Genomic DNA, 12,965 nt, shown 5'->3' with positions numbered 1-12,965 from the left:
TAGGGCAACCATTTGTCAGACTCATTAGCTTCACTTTGCAATAACAATGGAGAAGAAAAGAGGGCATGGAAAAGTACCAGGGAAACAGGAAAAGTAATAATCATCCCCTTGCAAACCAGTCTAATGATCTTCAACTGTTCGACTGCAAATCTAGCTTGCTTAAGAGGTTGATCACAGCTTCCATATGTTAACCTATACATGGTAATCAACCTCTGTGCCTTCAACCTCATGAAGAAAGAGGTTCACATGCTTTACAATATCATCAAGGACATCCAGTTATTGAGCCTAGTAGAAAAGTTAAATCCGTTTGTTATAAGAAAAACCAACTATACAACTTCAATACATGAATCAGCTACTTTTGGTGCATTTGGAATGTGTCTGAACCTTATACCGGTATCCAGGTAAGTTTGAGTTAAGAAATACTCCCATAAAAGAGGACAGCATAAATTAACACTACTTACCTATTCTGGGTAAAAAACCTCACTTGAATCAAATGTTTGTCCAACAAAAAGCACCAACTGCAAATATGTTCATGCTCTGTTTGATTAGACCAATAAAAGAAAAAAAATCAGGTTTCATTGCTGAGAAAAGGAGGGGAAAGAAAAGAAATGACAGCTGAACCTTAGAGCCCTCATATATGTAGAGGCCAGAGAAAAGAAGTTTTCCTTCAATTGACCCTGATAAAACTATATGACGGTAGAATTTTTGGAAGCCAAAACAATAGAAAATATAAAATTCAAACTTTTCTTTTGCTGTTTTATTCTTTTCTTCATTCCCTCTTGTTGTATCAGCAACCAAATCAATGGTGTAGGGATTGAAAAGGAAGAAGAACAGATCAATTTGCCAAGGAAAAGCTAAAAAAGATAGGTAGTAGATTATTGTAGAGAAGACGTCTATAGAGCCAAATGATGGTAACACTAGATAATCACAATTTTTTTGTATCATATGTGTTTTAGGATTTTTTTTTTCTTAACAAAAAAAGAAAGCAATGTCTTTCTTGTTGATGCACGATTCGAAATATGTTGAAACCGTCCCTCCAGTCATGTCATTGCTGACTCGAGAATGTCTTAAGCACTATTTCATTGGCACTGGAACCTCTCACAAACACCCAGAGTTGAAAACATGCAGATCCAATAGGGTATTGTAGTGCCCCTTCTCAATTTCATCCTCTTTAACATGATGAAGGAGAAGGGTTTCAATAACAAAATCCTCCCAATCAATTCCATTTTTTTTTGTTTTCCTCCTTTTCTTCTTAGCATGTAGATGTTCCTCGGAGGAAAACTCTTCCGTGTCACCCATATTAGCCTTTGATGGATACATAATCTTACTGATGCGCAACTTAGCAGCATTTATCTTTTCTCTCCTCTGTTCATATGCCAAGCATCCAGAAACAAAAGATGGAGGCAAAGCATCCAATCCTACATCTTTCTCCAATATCTGCTCAAGCAAAAGCTTTTTACTCATATTTGATTTTCCATTCCACCACTCATTCATTGCAGGAGGATCATACTCTCTCCTCCTTTTTCTGCTGTGATCCCCACCATTCTCTCCAACAGGGTTAACTCGAGAATCCTCATTCAAAAACCTGGAATAAATCACAGATAAGCATTCATGCGAAAGCTTGAGCTTGTCTGAGTTATCAATGTCCAACCCACTCTCACTGTCTGCCTCAAAATACTGAGAGTCATTTTCCATGTCATAACCTTGTGGTATATAGTCAAATTCTTTGTTCAAACAATCACTAACAACACCGTCCAAATCAAATCCGCCACTCTCCAAATTCTCCCTCCTTTTCCCAGGCAGCAACCTCGACTTCATCTCCATATACTGAATCACAAAAGGTGCATTCTTGATTATATTCTTAGTGGAAACATCCTTCCCCCAGGGCAATGCTTGGGCAACTTTCACAAGAGCCTCTGAAAGTTCTTTATACCTCAACCTAGTTGTAGCCACTCCAGCATGAATTTCATTTGCTATATTCTCAATCCGAACATCGACTTGATTCAATTCTGCAACAAACATTAAAATGGCTGCAATCATTGGCAGCGGCCTCCGCCCCGTTGTCAAAAACCACTTCACTGCACATTGCACCAAAAATGTCCCTTGTTTAAGCATTTTATTCACCTTATCCTTGGAAACCCTATTCAAACTCCCACATTGTCCAAACGCCAATTCCAAGGAATTCACAATGTCAATATCCGGCAATTTCAAATTCAAAAATTCAACAACGCGGCGAATCATTTGCCCTAGCTCATAAACATCGGAACCAATCACCGACCCCACTTCAGCAATAGACAATGCTCGATTGCTCTGCCGCCTTACAACATACGAGCAAGCACCAACAAGGACAGGAAGCCAGTCGCCTTGACCGAACTCTCCTTCAGTAATGGTGGCAACCATTGTCCTGACCTCATTCGACTTCTCACTCGAAAACCCTAACTTGAAAAGCAAGTCATCGATGAGTTTCTGGGCTTCAAAGATTTTCTTGTCCTTGTAGTTCAAGGAGCTGCCGGTGCCCGTTGTGCCAACACGGACGAATGTACCTTGAGGACCATTGAGGCCACCCAATTGGGGATCATAGTTGTCGAAAGGTTGGACGAGTCCACAAGATGAGCACACCAACGAGCCCGTTACATCGTCCCGAATCAAAGCCTCCTTTTTGCAACCTTTGCAGGAGCCGGAGGCCTCCATCTGGAGGCTGTTTGTTTGCCCAGAAAACTAGGTTTGCAACAAATAATTAATATTTTGACATTAGGTTCTAAAACCTCGCCAAAAAAGGTCAATAATAATTTTCTTGCCAAAATTTCCTTTATATGCTCAAAAAGACCAAAGGAGAAGCCCTCCAAGCCTTCAAACCTTTGAAGATTTTACATTGCTATTTAGCTCTAAATCTTGCAACAGGGAGCGTGTTAGTGTTTCTTTTTCTTCATTAATTCTTAAAGGTCTATAATTCTTAATTTTTATGTTTAATTTTATTATGAAAAAAAATTAAATTTTTTTAAAAATCATATATTTTTAAATTACTTAATTCTTATTTATGAAAATTAAATAAATAAAAATTATTTGATGTAAAATATAAAAGTAATTTCTTAGCTTACAAATTGATGTAAACTGTAAAAGTAATTTCTTAGCCCTCCAAATAAAAGAAAATGAATTTAATTTTTCATTAATAATCAAACAAGTAAAAAATAAATTATATTCATTTCTTTAACTGTTTCTTTCTTCCCAATTTTCTTTTTCTTGCATTTTCTGGAACCAAACATAGCCTTAAATTTATTTTTTTATTTTCTACTTTTTTTTTTCCCCTCAATTTCCTTTCATTCCTATTTCCTATGGAACTTTTTAGGTACAAACATAACCTAAATCTGCCGTTTGATATAGTGACCACAGATTCAACAATATCATTCAGCAACAAAGGATTGATCCGTGGCATCTCCTGAGAAAAACTTACCATCTGTTTGGTTGCTGAGAAAGCCAAGGAAGACGGACTACAATAAGATATCGAATGTGTGATTTTTGCATTTTTCCCTGCCTTTTCTCTCAGAGACCATAGGGAGGGTTAGGGTTTAGGTTTACAAAAGGCAAATGTAGATTGCAAAGATAGTATATTTACATCTAATTAAAAAATTAACAGAGGAGTTCAATCCTTCCATGTGATGAATACAGATGAGGTCCACCTTCAGCCTGATTTTACCGCCAATCTGTATGTCTCACTCTCAAGCCTCACCTGCTTGTAGTGAACTGAGGAAATGTAGTTTTCCATTTTTTTTCCATTTGAAACATCAGTACGTGAATTTCGATAGAAATGGGAAATAATAATATTAAGGGCAAAAGGCACATTTTGAACTGAGATGTTCTTAAAAGACAAAAGACAAATGAAAGTAGATGCTCATGCTTCGAACAACCAACAAGAAACTAGCCCTGCAGGACAAGATAAAATTTGGATGGCTAACAGCCTAACACTCCATCCTAAGAGAAAAGTTCCCATGCAGCTAAACTAAATCTTCCAAGTCCTATCAACTACTGGACTGCCGCAACTCTGGGCGAACAAAATCTGCATCTGGAGGCACTGAAATATCAACAGTTGATCTCAATTGAGCACAGACTTCAATGGCTCCATGAACCGGATCAGACAAGAAGTTGCTAATAAGATCCTGGTTGACAGAGGCGCCCATGTCCACTGCCACTAAAGCCTGTTGGGTGATAATGTAGTCGAAGCGTGGGGCCCATTTTCCTGATCCCAACCGTGCCGTTGTCGAACAGTTATCAACCATGAATGAGACTCCCCGGGCATGCATAAAGGGATTCAGAGAATCAACGGATTCAATCAGACTTTCATTGATGATTTCTGAGTATGAATGCCCCTTTCTCCTCAAGACCTCAATCTGGATTTTTATAATTTTAGAAAAATACAAAAAGACTGGAAAGAAATTATGTGCTTTTGTGTAGCCACCAGTCTGGGAAACATGATAAGCTATTGAAAGCAGCCAAAAGAGATGGGAGTTATTACCTGAGCCATCATTAGTGCCACAAAAACCCCAGCAGTGAAAGGATATAATGGACCTAAGTCACCTTTAGGCCGAGCCTTTCAAACATGCTCACCAACTTTCCACATTCGTGTTTGATCAATCTTTACCCATTGGAAAAGCTGGCAGGCCCTCCTTCTGTTAACAGGGTGCAATCAGAACTTCTCATTAATAACATCTTTTCATTAATGAACAGGCAAAAATAAAGCACTATAAATCTCTACAAGATAAATCTTTTGATGTGCAATCAGAAAGGTAGCAATTCATGGGGACCAACGTACATAAAATCGTCGCCCAGCCAACACAACACTACGAATCTCACTCCCACTAGCAACATCTTCATAACACTCATACAGGATGTCCATACAACGATAAAATGAGGCACTATATGCAATCTCAAATTCTTTTTTCCCATCCTCTGACAAGGAGTTGCATACAGCCAGCATGCCCTATTGAAACACCAAAGCAAGAAAAATTTACAAGTCTCCATACTACCAAAAGTGCAAGTAAAACAGGTTACACACACCACAGACCAAAAGACAAGAATGTAACCTTTGCAGAGATGTTCTTTGATATTATTCCTGTAATGCACTCAACAGTGTTCTTTTAAGCCAGATCTTCATTCATTCCATTCTCGGTATACCTTCTAAACAAGGACTCCACAACTCCATGAACAGCACCAAGTAGAATCCCTACCGGTTAAAGAAGTAACAAGACACCATTAAAAATGATGAAGTAAAACTAAAAAAAAAATTAAGAAAACTAAAAATTTAAAATCAATATATATATATATAGAAGACGACTGAGCTCACCCCGCTCCCCAAAAATGTCACTCTGATACTCGTACTCTAATGTAGTGGCAAATGTAAAAGGAGAACCAAGGGCAACTGACCATCCCAAGGCAACATCAGTAGCTCTACCATCAACATCCTGCTCAATAATTAAAAAAACCAAATATTCAATATGAAACTTGTTTTATAAATTCCATAATTAAAATCTGACTAAATAAGTCTCATCAAAATAGAAAGATAAAATGCAGGTTTGAGAGAAGTACCTGATGAACAGCAAAACTGGAATCGATTCCTGCACCATTTACCTCTTTGCCCTGAACATACAGTCTTCTCACAGAAGGCCCCATTCCCTTGGGACATACAGTAATTACACTGATGTTTTCAGGAAAATCAAGCCCCAGAGACTGTAAATGTCCAAGAAGAAAATCATGGGAAAGTCCAAGCATGCTGTTTGGTTTCATGTGGGAGAAGACCTTCTCATAGTTATCAGCCTGCAGCAAAGAAGGAAACTCAGAACCACCAAAATAGCTCAAGACATCTAGAAATAGACCATTGAAATGAACATGTTAATGGACTGTGTTCTCAAAATCTTTAAGCACAGGAGGAAATTCAAAACCATCGTAATGGAAATGCATAGAATTAGAGAATTAAAATGGAATGTGGTAAAATGCCCTTGCATCATGTGCAAGAAAAGCTCATTAGAGATTCAGCCACAAGCAATATGAAACTTAACTTTATTTGCTGAAAAGTTACAATTCACAACACGGAACAGATTCATTTGAAGCCAACAAATCATATACACTAAAGCCTCAACCTGTAAATAGCTCAGATAAGCCTTTATTGAGTTGTATCAATTTAAGACCTGTAATAACGGATAAGTATAAAACTCCCAAGTCTTTGTTCTCTGTTGAGTAATGTAAAGTGAAAAAAAAAAAAAAAAAAAAGGGATTAACCAATTGGATGGCTTCCAGCTCCAAGAAAAACAAAACCAAGCTTCATGAAAATTCCTCCAGGTTTGAAGTTTCTTTTGTTTATCGCCTTTAATTGATTTCTACAAGTATTGACCTAATAATTAACATCATAAAAAAAATTTAATAGGCAAAAGGAGTTTTACTTAACACAGTACATATATTATAGGCAAAGGGAATGTTAATTAACAGAGTACACTTCTTTCCTTTTATAGGAAAAAGGAATTTTACTTACCATCATACGCATGTTATGCTGAGGAGGATATTGAAGAGAGATGCTAAAAGGGAGGATCATTAGCACCCCCTACCCACTGTCTATGAAAGTATAAATTAAATTTCAACAGAAAAAAAAAATGCCCACCTCAATGGCATAACACAATTGAGATATCTCAGTTGACGATGATTCACCCTGGTTAAAAAACATTACATCCATGTTGGCAAGCCTGCCTTGTAAGCTAATCCCCAGACCCAGACTCTTGGTGGCATCTCAAGAATCAATTCCAAATAATTCCCTACCTTCCATATCATTCTCTTTGATTTAATCAAGATGAAACCAATCGCTCTATGTCAGTTTTTTTGGTGTCTGATATTAGGCTAACTAATTTGGTCTCCCTCCATCCCACACACTCAAGCATGACCCCAAAATTTTTCCTTCTTTATTTAGTATATATGCAACTTCATCTTTTTGGGTCAGTTTGTTCTCTAATGGCTTTGCTAATTGTACTGTTTGATACTTAACGAAATAAAAAACATGCCATCTGCCAACATCAAGAAATATTTGTGAAGAAGCAAAATCTTTATTAGACTTTGACAAATATTTCTCTCAACTCATGTGAGTGCAGTCCCCAAATGAAAGGGGAATTCTTTTGTTCAATAAATGAAGGTTCTTATCCATTTGAATAATTGAACCTAATTTACTCTGTTGCCCTTTTAATAGTATACTAGTAACCCCATTAATCCACTCACCATCGGAGCTATGTTCAAAAGTGGCAGCTCTCTATTCTCCTCTGTTTCATGCAGTTACTTTTTCCATTATCCAATGCATATCAGAATGAAATCTTGACACGAAAAAAGATAAAACACTCAGAGGAAGACTCCATTGGTTTGCCTCAAAGATATTTTCAAATCTATCTTAAGAATATGTTAGTTTACAGAATTTTCAAAATCAACTTCCTTATCCTACTATTTTTTTTTCTTTTTGGAGCAAATGATCTAATGTATCAACCATATATCATGTACATGATCCACATTGCACCCATGACATGGCAATAGTGAATGTTACTAATGCTACCACCACCATTGATCATTTGTATTCCTTTCTAAACATTGCATGAGGCCCTCAACCAACCAAAAGGACTAAGACTGACGAACCAAATCATGTGCTACCAAAACAAGAAAAGAGCAATGCAGGACTTTCCACAATCTACCAACCTGTGCTGAATCAGAAATCAATAACAACACAAGATTACTGCCAGCAATGGTTTCCCATATATCACCCAGAGTTCCATTCTCTTCAGTGAATCCAGCTGCACGAGCTTCAGCTAAAGACCGAGAACCCTTCCTTAATCCAATCTGTATTACCAAAAACCAACAGCATAAGAGAGCCACTCAATTGACTGATAAACCACTTAGAATGTCTAAAATACAACAAACAAGTAAGAAGAGAAACTCACCTTGACCACAATATCCGATTTAGCTTCTGCAAGAGAATCCCTCAGGTTCTGAACTTGGGCTGGACCCTATAAAAAAAAAGGGTAATGATGTGAGTAGAAAGAAGACAAAAGTGAAATGTAAATATTTCAAAAGTAAAGTATAAACAAAATCTTAAGACATGAGAACAATTGCTTGACCATACTCGTGGCACACAAAATCAACCAAACCAACAAGCAGAATCTCAATGATTGATCTACAGATATTGAGATGAAGAATCCACCAATTTCAAAACATCTTGATAGCACATAATTCAGGATTCACAACAGAACATCACCGACAAAATTCAGAAGAATCAGAACAATCCCATAAGTGTAGACAGAATGATGGCACAAAAGAAATTAGATCAACCTGAGAACCCCGACCAATAACTCCAATCTGTTTGATCCCCTTGAATGCATCAGGCAACAGATGAAATAAATCACGCCCTCCTCTGACAATGTACTGACAAAGAAAAAACAGAATATAAAGATCACTAGCATCGAAAAGAAAAGTTATACATCGTTCCTTTGCTGAAGAAATGCAGGAAAAGGGAAAGACGAATTGGAACAGATCTCATTTACCTTCCTGTTTCCACGTTTTCTCGGTAACCAAATGGAGAGAGCAAACGTTTCGAATTTACCTCGTCGTGACCAGCCAGAGCGATCTTCTCCTTCTTGAAGACGGAGGTTTCGAAATCGAGCGACGTCGTGGGGAGAACAGACGGAAGTGAGACCATGCGAACTGAGAGAGAGGGACGTCCATTGGCGGGAGCACGTGAAATGAGGGGTTTCAGGGTGGTCGAAGACGACGGTGAGGACCCTAGCTTAAATCCTAGGGTTTTGGAGAACGCCTTACATGGTGGTGAAGAAGACAGCGGTGCCGGAGCAGACACTCCAGGGGTAAAGGAGGTGGTCGCCGCCATCAACGCGCAGTGATGAACGCCAGTACAAAAGCCAAGTTTTTGTCGAGTAGGGGTTGCAGAAGGTGGTTGATACGAAGGAACGTTTGAGTTAGAACGGCGTCGTTCAGCGCTAAGGGATTTGAAACGACGTAGTTTTAGTTTGGAATGGACCCAGCTTTGTGGGATTTCAGCCACGTGCTTTTAAGTGAGAAAGAAAACAAAAAAAACCTTTTGTCTCGACTTGGTTGCCAACTTCAATAGAATTAAGAGCCCGTTTGGTAGTGATTTTGAAAAGTGTTTCTACCTTTAAAAACACTTAAAAGTGTTTTTGGGATGAAAATAAAGTGTTTGGCAAATTTTAAAAAACACTTTTAAAAATCTGGAAAAACACTTGAAGTGATTTTTAAAGAATCACTTGACAGGTGTTTTTTTTTTAAAACACTTCAATTTTTTTGAAATATTCCAAAAATGCCCCCCAGTGATAAATCAATTAGAAAAATCTTTTTTTTTTTTAGAAATTAATAGGTGGTCATATATTGTTTTACTTTTAAAATTATCTTTTATTCAATGTTTTTTTATTTATTTATTGATTTAGATGTTTTTTGTAAATATTTTTTAAAATTTTAGTATAGTGATAAAAAAAATTATTATTTTTAATTAGAAAAGTCTTTTTTTTTTTTTAGAAATTAATAGGTAATCATATATTGTTTTAATTTTAAAATTATCTTTTATTCAATGTTATTTTTTTAGTGATTTAGATGTTTTTTCATTAATAAAAAGTTTTTTTTGTTTATCATACCACTTTTTTTAATTAAAATTGTATGTCCTTTTTGGTAATTTATTAATATTAAAAGTGTTTTTATATTTATACAATATATTATCAAAAACACTTTAGAATCATTAGAATCATTTTTTCTGATTATCATAAAAGTGTTTTTCACAGAAACACTTCAAATAAAAATACTTCCACTAGAATCACTACCAAACGGGCTCTAAGTATATTAAATATGATTTTTCAAAACAACAATTTTAATATAAATTTTAAAATTATATCTTCAAAATTAATTTCTTATTAATATTTTAAAATATATCATAAATTTAAAAACAAATTTTTAACTTTTTTTTTATTTTTTCAAAACATTATGTGTTTTTAAATCCCCACCTTGTGGCACATTAACACTTGTAATTGTTCTTCAATGTAGTCGAGTCCTATGTGATATCAAGTTGAGTTGGATGGTGTTAAACTTTATGGATTGAATTTGTATAAGAGTTGGTTCATTTAGTCACATATGTTGTATGGAATTTAAATATATATTTTTGTTTTAATGTTTGATTTTAGATTAACCTACATTAAATTATTTTTTATGAATTGGTTTAAAATTTGATCTACTAACTTATTTTAAATGATTAAGGGTGACAAAGTTAGATACAATTAGTCAATATGATTCAAACTTAATATATTTTCCATCAATTTGAGTTTAAATCAAATTCATATCAACTTATATGACTCGTTTAATGAATACATAGTTTTTAGATCAACTTTCATTACATGAATTTGATCTAAATTAACCTAATTGATCTATTTAATAATTTCATTAATTAACTTAATTATATTCTTTAATTTTTTTAACAAATTGATTTTATTTTTATTTTTAAATAAATTGAATTATACACATGTTTGGTTATATATTAATTATATAATCATATACAAAATCTAATTCTTCTTAATTAATAAATAAGTTTTAGATATTATATGTGTTTATGTTTCTTACATTACTATTTGTAATGTTTTACATTGGATAGGAAAAAAAGTTTTTTACGTTATGTAAGTATGAATTTTTTTAATCCTTAGATGAATTTTAAAATCGTGGATGCCACTTTGGGTATAAAGTAAACAATATTTATATAGCTTTATACAAATCATCATAAATGATGTTAGAGTAGATCCCCAATGCGAGGGTTTGTTTGTTTGTTTGTTTGATCCAACAATTTCGTGGAATACAACGATGTTGTATTTAAATAGGCAAGTGTTTGTGGTGTCCTACGTTGAATGAGAATAAATCCGATAAGGGAAAATGTTTATTAGCATTATATAAGTATGAACTCCTTTTAATATTGTAAATGAGTTTTAAAACTGTGAAAACTTTTGAATTTAAAGTAGATAATATCTATATAGTTAGTCGGTCACCTAAAATTAAGTTTTACCCGGTCATGCAATTTATTTTTGTTAAAATTATAAACGTGTGAAGTATAGAAAAGACAAACTTTCTAAAAGTAGTGATAAGATTGATTGTTAATGCTAACTAATGTGATTTTGGATGGGTGGTTGAATGATAAAGGAGGAAGAAAGAAACAAAGATGTGACATTTAGCGTCACTAATATAGTTTTAGTTGATTAAATAAAAGAAAATAAATAATTTATTTATTTTTTATTTATTTTATGTGGTGTTTGATAATGGATGTGACATCATACCGCCACCGGCTTATAATTATTGTATAAAATTAATCAAAAGTCGGAATAAGTAAGGATGAATAAAATATTAAAACTTTTGCGTATAGTCAGCCTGATTAAAAATAAAATGTGAGGCATGATTGATTAATGTACAATGATACTTTTTCAAGATATTTCTAAAATCAAATTATTTTAATAAATTTGATTTTTCTTAATTTTTTTTTAATTTTAAAAATATTATACAAAATAACATATAATATGAAAAATATGTTTGATGCGTGATTTCCTAAGTGATTTGTGGTTTTGTTGTAACCACTTGTGCTTATTGTAAGGTAAAAATGCTACTTTTTCTTAAATAAGTTCTTAAATAAAAAATTCGTTACTAAAAATATTTAATAATGGGTCTCAACTTAAAAACAATTTTTAAAACCAATAAGTTTGAAGTCAAATAAAACCTATCTTTTTTTTTATTTTTATTTTTAAAACATTCAAATAGTCTCTCCGAAAACGTTTTTTCAAATAGTTTTTGAAAACTTTCCAAAAATAGTTTATGTTTTATAAAATAAAAGTATGGTTTAAGAATTTGAATTATTCTTAATTTATTATTATTATTTTTTTATGTTTTTAAATATTTCTTTAAAATTATTTTTATCCTAATAATTTATTTATGATGACTTTTCATGTCTATACAATTACTTTTAAAAACAATTTCCAATAAATAAATAAAAATAATTTAAATATCTTATCATAAATGTTATATTTTTAGATTTTTTTTTTAAGAAACTGGTTTTTTTAAAAATAAAAAAATTATCAAACTAAGACTTTATTTTACCATATTTTCTAAAATTTATTTTAAAGTCAAATAATAAAGAACAATTTTTAAAATTAAGTTTAGAAAACATGATAAAACAAATCCATGTTTTCCTTTTTTTTAAAAAAAATCAGTGAAAATAACTTTTGTTTTCCAAAATTTGTTATTTATTTCTCTCTGTTTTTAAATTTGTATCCAAAAGAACAAAAGTCAAATAGTATTAAAAAATTTTAAAAATAAAAAAATAGTTTTAAATCACATGACCAAATGTGCTCTAAGTTAAAAAACACTTATAGTTATCTGATTTATAGTGTGTTCGATAATTATTCAATGAAATGTTTTTATCATTTTTAATACCTGAAAGATAAAAAATATTTAGTATTAAAAAGATTAGAATCTCTTCATAAAATCACTACTAAATATATTTTAAAGAGTGCATTTGAGAGTGATTATAAAAAATATTTTAAACATTTTTAACATTTAAATGTTAGAAAAATTAAAAACATTTTTTAGAATAATCGCAATTTTTAAAAACAGATACAATATGCTGATAGTTTTAAATTTATTTTTTCATTTGGTGTCTTCATTTTATTCTTCTTACCCTCTATTAAAAAATGTCACAACCCAAAGGAGAGAGAGAGATGCATGAACAGAGTGGGTTTAAAAACCAAAAGACTAATAGACTAATAAGGAATGCTTAGTGAATTGAATCCGGACAATCCTCCAAATTTTAAAAAATCTTAATTTTGCATAAGAGAAAGCGCCATTGTGGAAAGCAGTGACCACTTCCGAGACATATAAAAAGGGAAGACTTCCGCACCCAA

General features: G+C 33.2%; 1 protein-coding gene and 1 pseudogene across 1 annotated transcript; both read right to left on the bottom strand.

Moving 5' to 3' along the window:
- Positions 1–1,098: 1,098 nt before the first annotated feature.
- LOC100261683 (plant-specific TFIIB-related protein PTF2) lies at positions 1,099–2,691 on the bottom strand. The gene has a single exon (XM_002266566.4). It carries the CDS (start codon positions 2,689–2,691, stop codon positions 1,099–1,101), a length of 1,593 nt encoding a protein of 530 aa, XP_002266602.1.
- A 1,046-nt stretch (positions 2,692–3,737) lies between these two features.
- LOC100256587 (ketol-acid reductoisomerase, chloroplastic-like) lies at positions 3,738–9,002 on the bottom strand (annotated as a pseudogene).
- Between the last annotated feature and the right edge of the window lie 3,963 nt (positions 9,003–12,965).

The sequence above is a fragment of the Vitis vinifera genome, chromosome 10 (assembly GCF_030704535.1).
Source record: "Vitis vinifera cultivar Pinot Noir 40024 chromosome 10, ASM3070453v1".
In the NCBI taxonomy this organism is placed as follows: Eukaryota; Viridiplantae; Streptophyta; class Magnoliopsida; order Vitales; family Vitaceae; genus Vitis; species Vitis vinifera.
The sequence above is the reverse complement of the archived record's forward strand: the minus strand, read 5'-3'. Positions and strand labels throughout refer to the sequence as shown.

Bases quoted from the DNA above. Each gene is read 5' to 3' on its own strand.
- LOC100261683 (XM_002266566.4), bottom strand. From the start codon at position 2,691: ATGGAGGCCTCCGGCTCCTGCAAAGGTTGCAAAAAGGAGGCTTTGATT.